Source organism: Peromyscus californicus, unplaced genomic scaffold (assembly GCF_007827085.1).
Source record: "Peromyscus californicus insignis strain IS unplaced genomic scaffold, ASM782708v3 Scaffold_10__1_contigs__length_136768540, whole genome shotgun sequence".
NCBI classification, from domain to species: domain Eukaryota; kingdom Metazoa; phylum Chordata; class Mammalia; order Rodentia; family Cricetidae; genus Peromyscus; species Peromyscus californicus.
Genome location: NW_026294391.1, coordinates 90951083 through 90966766, shown reverse-complemented (window position 1 = coordinate 90966766; position 15684 = coordinate 90951083). Strand labels below are relative to the sequence as shown.

The 15684-nt window shown below is 38.5% G+C and overlaps 1 protein-coding gene across 1 annotated transcript in view; it reads left to right on the top strand.

The window, feature by feature from the left end:
* The window catches only part of Col4a6 (collagen type IV alpha 6 chain), a 285743-nt gene that overhangs the window by 116866 nt on the left and 153193 nt on the right, over positions 1–15684 (top strand). The window contains exon 3 of the mRNA XM_052737073.1: positions 14647–14730. Coding sequence (XP_052593033.1) covers positions 14647–14730 — 84 coding nt within the window. The remainder of the gene's footprint in view (positions 1–14646; positions 14731–15684) is intronic.

The following is a 15684-nucleotide window of genomic DNA, read 5'->3' as shown; positions in this document are numbered from 1 at the left end:
ATCAACTCCCTTTAAATAAAAATAAACATTTATAAACAATATTTTGACAATTTGGGTATAGCGTCTCATACTACTTCTTGCTGGTTGGGGGTGCTAGTAATCTTATGTGGATCATGAGAAAATTTGAGATAATGTTCAACTCCTGAAAGACTGACTATAACCTTTGTTGATAGGCATGATCTGTTAAAGTTCAGGAGGTCTTGCTTGATCAAATCTGATCCATCTTAACCTGGAACAAATCCATAACCTTTTGCTTCCTGTGGAAGCAAAAGCAGAGCCTCCTTTCCAAAGCAACATATCCTTAGATCCAAATTTTGAAATCAAGATACCTTTAAAATATACATATTGCTTTACTTCAGCAGCCTTTATAATCAAATGTCTCTCTCCAGTTAAAAATCCCAAGAAAATATAGTCCAGACTCTCTGTGGAATTTCCATCTTTATGTGGCTTATTTTATATATATATATATATAATTTTATTTTTTAATACTTTATTTTATTTAATGTATTTGGTTTTATGTTGAGGTCTTTGATCTACTGAACTTGAGTTTTGTGCAAGGTGATAATTATGGCTCTATTTGCATTCTTCTACATGCAGACATCCAATTTGACCAGCACCATTTGTTGAAGGTTCTGTCTTTTTTCCAGTGTGCATTTCTGGCTTCTTTATTAAAAAGCAAGTGTCCTATAAGTACTACGCATGGTGGCACACGCCTTTAATCCCAGCACTCGGGAGGCAGAGCCAGGTGGATCTCTGTGAGTTTGAGGCCAGCCTGGTCTACAGAGTGAGATCCAGGACAGGCACCAAAACTACAAAGAGAAACCCTGTCTCGAAAAAAAAAATCAGGTGTCCATAGGTATGTGGATTTATATCTGGATCTTTAATTTGATTTTATTGATCAATGAATCTGTTTTTATGCCAATACCATGTTGTTTTTATTACTGTAGCTCTGTAGCACAACTTGAAACAGGGAATGATGAGACCTCCAGCAGTTCTTTTATTGTTCAGGAGTGTTTAGTTCTCCTATTTGTGTGATTTTTTTTTACTCCTCAATTTTATAAAGTATGGATTTGGTTTCCATCACGACCACCATCATTATCATGGCATATCAATTATACAAAATCTCTCATACACAGTAATACTTGGATTATATTCATCTCCACTTTACTGTAATATCTTCCCTTTGACCTTCCTGTTTTAAAAAATCTTGATTCTATGTATGAGAGAAAGCACATCATTTTTGTCTTTCTGTGTTGGGCTTCTTTTGCCTAATATGATGACTCCAGTTTCATTTTCCTATAACTGATACAACTTTGTTCTTCCTTGGCTGGGCAATTCTTGATTCTGTATATATACCACATTTCCTGTATCTATCTACCTTTTGAGAGCATATAGACTGGTTCCATAACTTCTTATTGTGGATAGTGCCATATTATCCATGGGTGTGCAGCTATCTGTATTGTGCCTTACTTATGCTGGCTTCCTTTCCTTTAGGTATATACACTCAAGGGTGTTATATGGTAGTCCTATCTGGCGAAATCAGAATATATAGAAGTGCTATAACAGTACAAGGGGCTTGCATACTCAAGAAATGAAAAACAGTGTATAGTTCATACAAATTAAGTGACGGAAGAGAGGCCCAAATGAAGCTGTACCTTTGGCAAAGATCACATATGGGTATTCAGAGACATTCTAAGAGATCTGAATTTTTTCAGTCATTCAAACTGTCTTAGAAAACACTGAAGAGTTTTAAATAAGGTTATTTAAATAAAATATACTGACAGGGTCACTCTAGTGGATTTCCTATGAGCCATTCTGTTTTTCTGTAGCAGAGTCCCTTTCCAATGTTATCTTTCCCCCATCTCTCTGAGCAAGCTGAGGCTCGTTTAGCTTTCTCAACACTTACAGGACTTACAAATTATCGCATCATGACTCACTATCTTCACGGAAGTAACCTAGTTTGTCTCCCAGTCAGTCTCCTGCTACTACACTTGGACTTTCTCAACTAGACATTCATTAGATTCCTTCCTCCTGATACAAAAGGCAGAAATGGCCGTGTTCTTGGCCATTTAGACTTAATCACAGAGGAAACAGTCTGTTCTGGAATCCCAGTCTTCTCTGTTCCTGTAGGATAATTTTCAACTTGTGGAGAGATAGTCAAGTCTTCTATCCTAACATAAGCTCCCACTTAGAAACACTAAAAGATTTTGTTTTCAACTTGCCACAAATTTTCCTAAGGGCATCATATAATAAATGAGTAGTAATATTCTCGGCCAAGCCACTAAAGCACATGAAATTTACCATGTAAATAAAGTCTAGCAGTAGCAAGATAAGCTCTCAGGGTATAGCAGAGCATGCACAGCCATTCCACCCATTGCACAGCTGAGGAAACAACTCAGTCTAACCCCCTGAAATCATTCTGTAGGTTTTAGTTGGAAAATACTCATCGCAGTTCCTCTGAAGTAGTCAAAAGGAAAGGCTGTTAGGGAGAGTGACAGATGTTTTAATTAAACATTGAACGTCATTGGAAAAGAAGTGAGGTGACGTGTAAGAAGGTGAGAAATGTAGTATATGAGTGACATCTCAGTAAAGTTGCTAGAACACAACTATTACCAGAGATTGAAAAAGGGAGACCATGACTAAGATTTCCCAAGCAGTGGATGGAATATGAAAAATACTCCAGGAAAATGAATAGCTTGTCAACAGGCTTTGTATTTATTACTTTTCTGTTGCAATGATAAAACAACATGACCTAGGTACTTTATTAAAGGAAGAGTTTCTTTTAGCGTACAGTTTAGAAGGAGAGTCCACAATGGTACAGGAGGCATGGTAGCAGGCAGATAAAGCAGGAAGCTAAGAGATCACATCTTTAATCACAAAAGCAAAGCAAAGAATAACTAGAAATGGGGCAAGGATACACACTCTCAAATCCCATCACCAGTGATGTACTTTCTCCAGCAAGGATACCTCTCCTAAACCTCCCCAAACAGCACCACCAACTTGGAGCTAAGTATTCAAAATACAGAAGCCCATAGGGGACATTCTCAATCAAACCACCACTGACCCCTATGACCAGAACACAGGAGGTCAGGGAAAGGACTGCAATAGGAAGTCAAATCTGATTTAGAGGTCTTTAAATTACGTTCCTGGGTTTCAAACTTCAAAGGTAATGAGTATTCATCAAATATCTTTGAGAGAAGACATGATCATACCTAAGCTTTAGAAAGATGCTTCTCACTTTCTTATTTTCATAATAATTATCTCCTCTATTGGGATTATAGTTCCTCAAGGACATGTGCTTTAAAATAATTTTTAAAAAAACAATATTTTTCCTATAATGTCTAATAGCCTGCCTTTGCATTTGGAAAATGTGCCTTTAAGCTTGTCTTCAAAACAATGAAGTGATCTTGGTGTGAGGGAACCTTGGTTCAACCCTGCGCAGCTTCTAGTTGCATCCTTTCCGAAGTCCACTTCCTCTCTCTAGCCAACTCCCATATAACCCTTGCTCGGGCTGCGATCCTCTCTTATGTGGATCTCTGTAGCAGTCCCCTAATTAGTCTTCCCTCCTCCTCTCTACTATCCATACCACAACCAGAAACATGTTCTTTTTTCCCTTTTACAAAACCTCAATCTGACCACGTTACTTTCTGACCAAAATTAGTGAGTTCCTGCCTCTCATGTATTAAACATAAGATGTTTCTTTGCCTTCCTATACAAGATGAACCCTTGTCATCCTCCCCTTGCCTTTCTTGTTTAGGTTACTATAACCTCTTACTTCACTGCATGGTGTGCTCTCTGTCACATAATGTTCTCTTTCCTGGAATGATTTTTGCCTTGCCTCATCCCTTGACCTAACTGGCATTTCTTCACGCTTCATACCACACTCTCTAATATAAAACTCTCCTGTCCCACAAATGAGGCCAGATGCTCATGTTGGATGTTCACATACCCTTGAAAGAGTATCGTTTGCTTTTCCAGTGTCAAATATAAGTTCCTGAGCTTAGGGCACCAAGTCTGCTTTATTTAACACTATCAGGTCCAGTGCCTGAAACAAAGTAGAACTCAGTAAATAGTTTTTATTTGGGGGATGTGTGTATGTGAATGTGTGTGTGTGTGTGTGTGTGTGTGTGTGTGTGTGTGTGTGTGTGTGCACATGCACGGGCGCACGTGCGTGTCAGTGCCCATGCACGCGGAGGCTAGAGCTTGACATTGGGTCTCTTCATCAATCGTGCTCTGCCATATTTTTTGAAACAGCTTCAAGGACCTGCCTGTCTATGCCTTCCCTAGGATTACAGGCATGTGCTGCCTTGCCTGGCTTTCTTTGTTGGTGCTAGAGATGAAACTTAGGTCCTTATGCTCACACAGCAAACACTTTAACTAACTGATCTATCTCCCTAGCTCACTAACACTTATTTTGTTAATGAAGGAAAACTGTACATGTCTTCATGTCTTAAAATTGTAAACATTCATAACATCTTGACTTTCTTTCCATTACTCTTAGCACAATTCTTATTCTTTAAGCATTTATGTAAGTTTATTCCATAAGAGCCTATAAGTTCCATGATGGCAGGAACTGTATTTTTTGTTTACATTATATAGTCTACAAATAACAAAACACAGAGATTATAAATGTACAGCAAATATGATTATAGATGTTTAGTCAGAGGTGTGTAATAAAAAGCATTACCCCAAATAAAACATAGAACACAGTCTGCCATTCTAGAAAGTCCCTTATGCTACCAATTGCCTCCATCCTCCAGCCCCAGAAGGAGTAATCACTACTCTGGTTTGTATGGACATGTATGCACTTTGTGTATTCTAGAGATTCCCCTAAGGGGAGTCATACAAACAATGCTCTTCTGTTTCTGCTTCTTCCAACATAACCATGAGGCTTAACTTTGTGGATATATATATGTATATGTGTGTGTGTCTCTCTATATATATATATATGTATGTATGTATATAATCGATATTTTATTTCTTTTATTGGTAAATACTACATCATTTTACAAAATGCATCCTAATATCTTTATCCATTCACCTGTTAATGGGTACTTGTACTATTTCCACATGAAGAAAACAGTTACAAACATTCATGTGCAGGTCATATCCAATTATTCATCATCAGATCCCCAGAATCTACTAAAGATACTGAGACATAGCAGGTACTCAATAAACAATTTTTCTTTAGATATAAATTACCAAATTTAACCCTTAAAATTATAGTTATAACTTTACTTTTTCCCGCCTACTTTTCATACTACATTAGGACATAAATGAATAAACACTGACTCTATTATGAAAAGAAACTTGAGCCCTCTCCTATATTTCCCAAATTACTGTTACAGAGTTTATACTTTCTTACTGAATGTTACTTTTGACACACACCACAACTGAGTTTGACACACCAATGTCATGATACTACTTGTATGGTTTCCTAAACTAGAGGACAGCTAGTTACACTTGAATTTTAAATGAATAATGAGAAGAGTTTTAGTGTAAGTACATCCTTGATATTGCATGGAACATACTTATAATTTGGGGCATATATGTTACTAAAATATTCTTGAAATTCTAAATTTTTATTTGCTAAATCTAGCCACTCTAATTATTTGCAAATTATGGGACCTCTGCCTCCTCAGGTGTCTTGCAACCTTAACACATGAGCATCCCTCAGTCGTGACCAGTAACTAGGCTTAGAAAAATATTGTCTTTCATAGATTCTCAGCAATATTGACAAAGGGAAAAGCAGCATCTATTTAAAACATCATGGGCAACATTTAGATTGTATGTTAAGCATTTGTAGGCAACTTTTAAGTTCTATCCAAGCAATGCTACATCCCTATAGGTCCTACCTCATTCTGGATCTGTAGAGCTTTTCCTATGCAATCCAGAATGCTCATTTCTCTGACTCCCTGACCCTGTCTGCTATGTTTGTGTCTGGTGTGAAAACACTTGAGCAGATGTTAGAGAGAAGTGCCTTTTAGAACTTCTCAGCAGTGTCTGGTGTCAGCGTCTTTTTAAGATAAAATGTGGGTGACAAGTCCCATCTGGTGAGGAGCCAGCTCCTACAGCTCACTTCCTTCTCTTCTCAGTTTTTCATTCATAAAATCATGGGGAGCTTTTCTTCAAAGGGAAATACTCATTAAACCTGGGACAGAACTCAGTGTGGTTTAACATGTGTATTTGTTTATATTTCATTGAGCAGCTTTTGTTTTATAGCTGTTCAAAGTCATAGTGATTCTCTGTACTGTTAGTACAATATTGAGGAACGTTAGGACGTTGTTAAAGGGGATCTGATTTAGCAGAAAAGCTCTGAGATTTGGAACCAAACTTGGGACTGAAACCTTGTGGCCTTGGACAGATGTCTGTTTAACTGCTCAAACCTGTTTTTTCTTCTATGAAATATGATAGTAACAGTGCCTGCCCCACAGTTCTATGAGATAAAAGGCATGAACTATTTAGCTTAGTGTGTTGCAGATGGTCACACTGGCAATGCTGATGAATGTGGCCCCAAGAATATGTCTAATGCACTCCAAGAAGCTTCTCTTGATTCCTGAACCCTGGGCCCAACAGCAGAGAATGGATAGTATAAGAGTATCTTACTGTCTTGTAACATCTTCCTCCTTTACACACTTAGCTGTGCACTGGAAGGAGAAGACCTAGCCTCAAGTCTTCACTTTGTGACCTAAATGGCAAATGACACTATCTCTGAAATTCATAAGTATTGGTGCTGTTTTTTCAATCTAGAAAATGGTTGAACAGAAATTTGTTTGTTTCTAAATTAGTTATAAGACTCATATCTGAAGGTTGTCTAGAAAATACACTAAGTGTAAGGTAATAATATGAAGTAACTAATATAATGTTGAAAACTGCATACAAAGATATCTCTCACTCTCCCTTGTTTTCCCTGGCTGCTCATTTTCAGACTAATCTTGAAGCTAGTTGCAATAAATTCAAGATGAAAAAGAGGGACTAGAGATCAAAATACCTGGTTTCTTATCCCAACTCTGGTATTTGACTTCCTATGTTGAGGAAGTCATATAATAACTGAGCCTGAATTTCCTCACGTTTAATGGTCATTGAATGAGCTCCTCTTAAGGACCTTCTGTACAATATTAGATACTCTGATTACAGTACATCCCATCTAACATCTTATATATTGAGCATCTTATATATACCCAGCATTTTACTAGGAGTATTACATCAAACTTCACAAAGCCCTGAAAAATAATGTCAGGCATTGAGACATAGAGGATTTAGATTTATTTGTTATTAAACCAACCAAGGCTTTCATCTCCAAAAACTCAACATCTAGAAGGGTAGGTATAGATATAAATAGATAATTATAGTGTCTCAACTTTCTTAAACTGGTGGTGGGAAAAAAAATCAAGAGATTTGGTTAACTCACAATGGTTATAACTGCAGGAAGGAACAAAACTGTTCATTTCCTGGAAGCTTCAAGGACTTTGCTTTAAGAAGCACTATGTTCTTCTCATAACAAAGTATTCTCTGATTTTCTCAACAGAGTAGCATTCTGACCATGATACTTCCTATTCTCCTTATCTTTTCCTATTCACTTCCATGGTGTATATCAACTTACAGATAGGTAGCTCACATTTATTTCTTTACTCTGTGATTTCACTCTAGAGCAGTGGTTCTCAACCTTCCTAAGGCTCTGGCCCTTTAGTATAGTTCCACATGTTATGATGACCCCCAACTGTAAAATTATGTTATTGCTACTTCAAAACTGTAATTTTGCTACCGTTATGAATCTTAATGTAAATATTTGATATGCAGGATATCTGATATGCAATCCCTGTGAAAGTGTCATTCTAACCCCCCAAAGGGGTCCTGACCCATAGATGGAGAACCACTGCTCTAGATTATCAATACAATGAGAATAGGAACTCCCTTTCTCTTGTGATTGTGTGATATTGCCTCTATACTTCACACATAATGCAATGTTTAGCACATAATGACATTTAATAAATTTTTTGAATGACTGAACAAACTAAAATGTTGCACAGCTAGGCTTTTGTGACCCAAGCTAGCTACCGTATAAAATTGTTCACTTAAAAAAAATAAAATAAAAAAATAAAATTGTTCACAAAAGTAATTTGTGTTTACCCTGGCTGAACTCTCCTTATAGTCTGTCTCTTGTTTCCTTCTGTGTTGTTATCATTCCAGACATTAGGAATTTCAGAAGCACCCATGATTTCTGGAAACGTATATTTTCTGGTGAAGGGGGGCAAAGTAAAATAACTCTTTATTTAAATGAAGGGGAAAGTGGGAGTGCCAGGTGTAACACGAGAAACTCACTTGTTTTGGGAGGAATTATTTCCTGTCCTTTTCCTGGCTGGTTACTGGTTTCAGAGCTGCAGACATAATCCTGACCCCAGTCTGAGGGCAGAACCAACTGAGCAAATTAGGACAAAATGGAATTTTCAAAATGAGAGGACTAGAACGTCTACTTAAATTGTTAGAAGAGGGAGGATATATTTTTGATATCTTCATCAAGAAGATTGTATTTGGGGTGGGTTTGAATAACTAGCTAGAAGTTTGATTTGTAGTAAATAGGAAAGGGGGTATGAAGGTAGAAAGCAGATAAACAGTATCTACAAAGAGGTGGATATGAGAAGGAAGAGATATTAAAACTATTTAACATGTGCAAATCCAAGTGGACATTCTGACCCAACCAAATAACTATTTGAATTGATAAAATGCTGTGAAAATACCAGGGCATATCGCATTGGTGGTCAGTTCAAGAGAGGCAAGGTCAAATGTTGCAGAAATGTTAAATAGTCTGACACAGTGAACATTAACATGATGATGAAAATTAACACTGGAAGCTATTAGGTACTTCAGTACTTTGTATTGTATACTTACTGAATCTTCCACTGGACTAGACTGCACATCCTATTCCCGTTTTCTAGATTGAAACACTGCATATGAGAGCTATCGCCACACACACACACACACACACACACACACACACACACACACACACACACACACACACACACACTTCAAAGCTTAGGGAACATCATAGAAGAGGAAGTGTTAAGAATGCAAGATCTGGAAGATGGGGAGGAAAGCTTTGAAATGATGGCATGGCTGTTCCATACACCAGTTCAGAGCAGTTGCGCTTGTCTAAACAAGACCTGCACAAGATTAAGCTGGCAAAAAATCCAGTATGGGTGAATAAGGGGCCTCCAGGGCCCCATGCCTAGCAAAGGAGCAGCTTAGCAGTTAGTAGTGGCTGAGGTAAAGAGAATCACTCTCTTTGGGGAATGTGTCTGCTGGTAGGTGGCCCACACAGCAGTGGGTGGCCCACACCCATGCATATATGCCTAACACTAATTGGACTCAAGCAATTATTTTTTTAATTTAATTTAATTTTATTAACATTTTATTCATTTATTTTACATATCGACCACAGTTTCCCCTCCCTCCTCTCCTCCAGTTCCTTCTCTCTGACTCCCATCTACCCCCTCCCCATCTACTCCTCTGTCCCCATTTTTAGAAAGAGGCAGACCTCCCATGGGCTTGAACAAAGCATGGCACATCAAGTCGAGCTCCTCCCCACATCCCACATAAAGGCTGGACAAGGTAATCCAGAATCTGAACAGGTTCCCAAAAGCCAGCTAAACGCCAGGGACAGGTCCTGATTTCACTCTTAGGAGCCCTACAAACAGACCAAGCTACACAACTGTCACCCACATGCAGAGGGCCTAGGTCAGTCACATGCAGGCTCCCTAACTGTTGGTCCAGAGTCCATGAGCTCCCGTGAGCTCAGGTCAGCTGTGATTATTAATAACAATTTTAAAAAGGGACATGAAGCTAAGAGGTAGACAAGGTGGATGCACTAGGGAAGAGTAATTGTAGACAAATAAGAATGTGTTAATTATTCAAAGGATAAATAAAAATATTTAAATTAAAAAAGAGATAAATTCACTTCCCTAAGTTCACCCACCTGCAAATATTAGAGCTGAGATTTAAATTTGTACTGATCAACTCTATAATTTATACTTAAACGTTTTACATTACACTCATTAATTTATTTTGTGTGTTTATGTATGTATATGTATATTAAGAGAAAGAGAGGGAGGTGTATGTGTTCCCATGTACATATGCCACCGCATGTGTGTAGAAGTCAGAAGACAACTTTTAGGAGTCTGTTGGTTCTCCCCTTCTTCCACTGTGTAGTTCCTGGAAATTGAACTCAGTTCATCAAGCTTGGTGTCTTGGCAGCATGCTTCTTAATTCAAAGAGCCATTTCACTGGGCCCATAATTTGTATATTTTAACTAACATAATAATACCTCAGGCAGTAGATACAACATAGATTTTCCTCTTTAACACTTGTGGAACTATATTGGAAGAAAAAAAAGCTTGTTTTTTCTTCACAGACATTACCCTCTGGCTGAAGAAACAAGTTGTTGTGCCTCACAACCTAAGGACCATTGGAAAGACTGTCCCATAGCAATATGTGATGCTTGTTCAATGACGGGAGCATTGAGTCCTGCAGCTTTTCACTGAAGCTGAGGTGGCTAGGGAAGATATGAGACTTGAATGTGGCATTGACATGTGGAGTAGTGGGATAGAAATGGCATTAAGATCATAAGTGTTAGGATATGCTCCTTACCATTATGTCTCAGACCAAAATAATTCCATTAGAGCCTCTTACACAAGGATTTTGCTCTTACAAGGTATTTTAGAAGTGGTCAACCATATATTTGATTATCTAAATGCTGGCAAAAGTGGCACTTAATAGTTTAGGGCCTTGAAGGATAGATGTATACTATGATGAATTATACTCTATTCTAACCTACATTCACGTAAGTGAAAATGGGTTATAATTTTCAGAGTCCAGAACATAGGTACATTTACATATTGAAATGATTTTCCATGGCATTAGTATTCCTTAGTAAAGCTACCAAATTGAAAAGGGACAAGATGATATCTTTTATTTAAGAAATTTTTCCACTCATTCTACATATCAACCACAGATCCCCCTCCCATCCTTCCTGTTACTTCCCCTTAGCTTCCCCCGCAACCCAACCTCCATCCCCTCTTCCAAAAGGGTAAGGGCTCCCATGGGGAGTCAGCAAAGCCTTGTACATTCAGTTGAGGCAGGACTAAGCCCCTCCCCACTGCATCAAGGCTGAGCAAGGTGTCCCACCATAGGTAATGGACTCCAGAAAGCCAGCTCATGAACCAGGGATAGATCCTGATCACACTGCCAGGGACCCTTCAAACAGACCAAGCTACACATCTGTCTCCCATATGCAGAGGGCCTAGTCCAGTCCCATACAGGTTCCACAGCTGTCGGTCTAAAGTTCGTGAATTCCTATGAGCTTGGTTCAGTTGTCTCTGTAGATTTCCCCATCACGATCTTGACTGGGCTTCCAGAGCTTGGCCTGGTGCTTGGCTATGGATCTCTGCATATACTTCCATCAGTTACTGGATGAAGGCTCTATGATGACAGTTAAGGTATTCTCCAATCTGATTACAGGAGAAGGCCATCTCAGGCACCCTCTCCACTATTGCTAGGAGTCTTAGCTGGGGTCATCCTTGTGGATTCCTGGGAATTTCCCTAGCATCAGGTTTCTCCTTAAACCCATAATGTCTCCCTCTATCAAGATATCTCTTTCATTGCTCTCCCACTCTGTCCCTCCCCCAGCTCGACCATCCCGTTCCCTCATGTTCTCATCCCCCACCCCTTCCCCTCTGTTGTCCCCTCTCACCTCCAGTTTACTCATGGAGATCTCATAAGATGACATTTTTTCCACAGTGTTATAATGAGCTATTTACTGCTTCAGAGACTCACGTCACCAATCTCAACCGCAATCCTGATATTTGAGTTACCAATGCCATAGGTCAGCATCACCAGTTCAGCAGGGTGCCATGTTTGTGATGATTCTATACACAGCTGTGAATCGCTGACTTTGTCATTATATTTTCCATTATAACTATGGGTGCATTTTCAATATCAAAATACATATTGTTTCATTTTAAATCACCTGTTTTTTTTTCTTCACAGTAGAATTAGGTCATAATATATGGGTTTCAAACTATTGATAAAGTCTTTACTTTTTGCCCTGGGCATCACACCCAGGGTCTTGCATATACTAGGCAAGCACTCTACCATTAAGCTATATCTCTAAGCTACTTTTTCACTTTTTTATTTTGAGACAAGATCTCATTAAGTTGCTCAGACTATCTTTAACCTTGTGATCTTCCTTCCTCAGACACCCAAGTAATTGGCATTATAGTCCTGGACCACCAGATCAAGCCACTTGCAACCTTCTAACTTATTCCTATCATTTTCTTTTCAGGATTACAAAGGAAAATAATAAATATTTGTAATAGGAGTGATAATGTTAGTCTGGTAGAGTTTTAGAAAAACACTGCATTAGACTATCTCCCAAGGTCTTGATAGTTTTAATTTTCTGTAGGTGTAAATGGAGGGTTGGATTTCAGTGGAAGGTAAGAGCACTCAATGGTAGAAATGACTACTGAGAAAACTGAGGATAGAGGATTGACTTTCTTAGGGTCTTTACTCTGCCCACGTCACTGTAATTGAAAAATTTTGTGGATACTGCCAGAGCTGGCTAATGGGACTTCTCTGGTTACTTTTCATCAGTGACAGAGAAGAGTGATGCCTCCCTATCAGCTTGTTCTGGAGAATTCCTAGGAAACCTTAGTTTCTGCTCCTTATATTTTTGCTCAGCTACTATCATTGGCATTTTATTCTCCTATCTTATTGAGCTCCATGACTTTTATAGTAGAAATATGGAAGCTCTTCGTCTATTATAGACCAATTTTTTTCACTGTTGCTTAGCTCTGCCTCCAGTTTGATATGCTAATATTATGGGAGACCAAACAGTTGCCATGTGGAAATGGAACATAGCTCCAAAATAAACCTGTTGAGTATTCTCCGTTGAAGGGTATAACTTTCCCCCATTTAATAGCATGTATAACTGTTTTCTCCTCCCATTAATTATAAACATTCCCTGAAGAGTGATTTAAAATGCAGGAATATATGGGCAAGCAAATACAAAATAACCATAATCCTAAGAAGAAGAATGTTCCATATGAAACAACATGACATCAAGGGTAAAATCTAGAACCAGTATATCAATCCTATCTCTTTCTTTTCAGGATTACAAAGAAACATAATAAATACATGAAATAGAAATGAGTTGCTCTCTTGGTTTTATTTTTATTTTCTTCTGTGTCTCCACCAGCTCCCAGCTCCAAGCTGCCTCCTCTCAGAGTATTCCTTACTCTTACTCTCATGAAAAACTTTCCCGTGTGCATACTGTAAAATGGAGGGCAAACTGGAAAGTGTAAAGTACCACTTAGCATGTCAAAGGCATAAAAGAGAGATAAAACAGCTCATGTTGGGAAGGTGTTTGGAATCTAAAATAGTAATATTTTGTCATAGCTCTGCCATCACTACCTTATTATGGAGGTGTTGTGGTGATAAAATATTGTGGGAATGTCTAAAGAGATAAGAGACCATCTGAAAAATTCACAGTGTTCTCTGAGAATTAGGAAAAGGCACACATTACACAGAGAGGGAAGAATGATTAAGTGTGAGGTCAGCTCATAAATATGCCTTTCTCGTTGGGGAAAAAAAGACCATTATTAAGCAACAACAACAAAAAGTCGAATGATACTAAATCCACTCTAGAGACAAAGTTTGTGTTGTAGATATTATTTAGAATTTATGTTTAGCTGTTTTTCCGAAGTGGGTAAGGTCAGAATGACAGTTTTCCTCCATTTGGAGTCCTTGGATTGAGGATCTGGTAGAGAGAGGACTTAGAAAACACTAAGACCTACATGTTAAAATCAAGTATTCAAAGTTAGTCTTGATTCATGTCATGGTTTCATCCGGTAGTCATTAATCATTACTTGAGGGTCATCACATTGCTTTAGGTATTGAGATTATAATGTTGTCCAAGAAAGATGGCATCCTTAATGAAATAGATAGTGTGTTCTGGTGGTGGAAGATAATGTCTGATGCTGAAAATGTAAGAAAGGAAATAACTAGGGACCACCTCAAGGTGAGTTCTCAGGAGTGGCCTAAGAACAGTAAAACTGAGAAATATATGGGAATGTATCGGAATGACTTACAGACTGAAGTCCAACAAGCCCAACAACGGTTGTGAATGGAAAGTCCAAGAATCTAGTAGCTACTCAGTCCCACGAGGCTGGATGTCTCACCTGGTCTTCTGGATGTGCTGGCAAGGCGAGGGCAAACAGGTGAAGAAAAATGAAACCTTCCTTCTTTCATTGTCCTTATCTAGGCTTCCAGTAGAAGGTGTGGTCGAGATTAAAGGTGTACCTCCCTGCCTCAAGATCTGGAGTAAAGGCATGTTGTCTTCTCGCCTTAAGATTCAGATCACAAGTGTGCCCTCCATTTCTGGGTTATAGTTCATTCCAGATATAGTCAAGTTGACAACCAAGAATAGCCATCACACTAGCATAGAGGAGTCTTTCTTTCAAATAATGACATCATTGGATGAAATCATTAGTCCATTACTTGGTTAAGGAATGTGACTAAAGGTTAGGTTCCCTGGCATAATGTTTTTCCCTGGTTAACATGATCTACTAATGTTTTCTCTTTTTTAAATAGGGACAGAAGAATTCCTATGGAAAGCCATGTGGGGGCCAAGAGTGCAGTGGAAGCTGTACATGCTCTCCTGAGAAGGGAACAAGAGTAAGTTGCTTATTGCATTGTTGAAAGACAAATAGTCCACAGAGGATGTTATCTGTTTTATCTGTTTCCTTTAAAATTAAGTAGTGTAGAATTTACTCTTATGACTTCAGAGCACAAGCAAAGTGATGAGAACAACCTGGAAGGAGCTTTGCTCACTACTAATAAGCAGAAAGGGACAGGTCAAATCTCTGAGGGACCATGAAGAGGTTTCCTTCACTGATTTAATGCTAAGGCTCCCCCACAGTGTCATTGGAGGGTTTCCAAAAGCTAGTTCGATTGTGCAGAACCAGATTATGATAATATTTGTGGATATGTGGAAAATTTCATAGCTCATTTATATCCACTTAGTTTCTCCCTGCCACTCTAGGGAACAGGTGATCCAGTTTTTATCTACAGATTGGGATGCAACTTGTCCCAAATCACTGACTTATTGGGGGATAGAATCAAGAGTGTGGGGAAGCTGTAAAGTCCAGAAATACAGGCAACTATAAAAATGATTTGTGAACACTCTATTAAAAGTATCCATATAAAGGATATGTTTTAAAATACATTTTACACATCCATACAAAGTGCCACGTGAATCACAATAAACACAGCATTTCCATCAGTGCCTGTATACACTTAGCCACCATGCAATTTTCACCAAATAAACATGAGTCTTCAAGTATAATGTAGAAAATGTATTCAAAGGCATTCACTCTACTAAAATTATAGATAGATTTTCCCCCAGAACTTATGGGCCACTGTGTAAAATTCAGATCTTCTAACTTCTAGAATTATGTTATGTTTGCATTCTCATCAAGCTCCAATAAGCCAAAGAGCTTACACTGTCAGAGAAAGGTAGTAGCATAAATAGGTCAACCAAACCTTCAAACACATAGCCAAACAGGGAACACGGTGACCGTTCCACCTTCCCTTTCATTATCTTCCATTTGCAGTACAGTGAAATGTCAA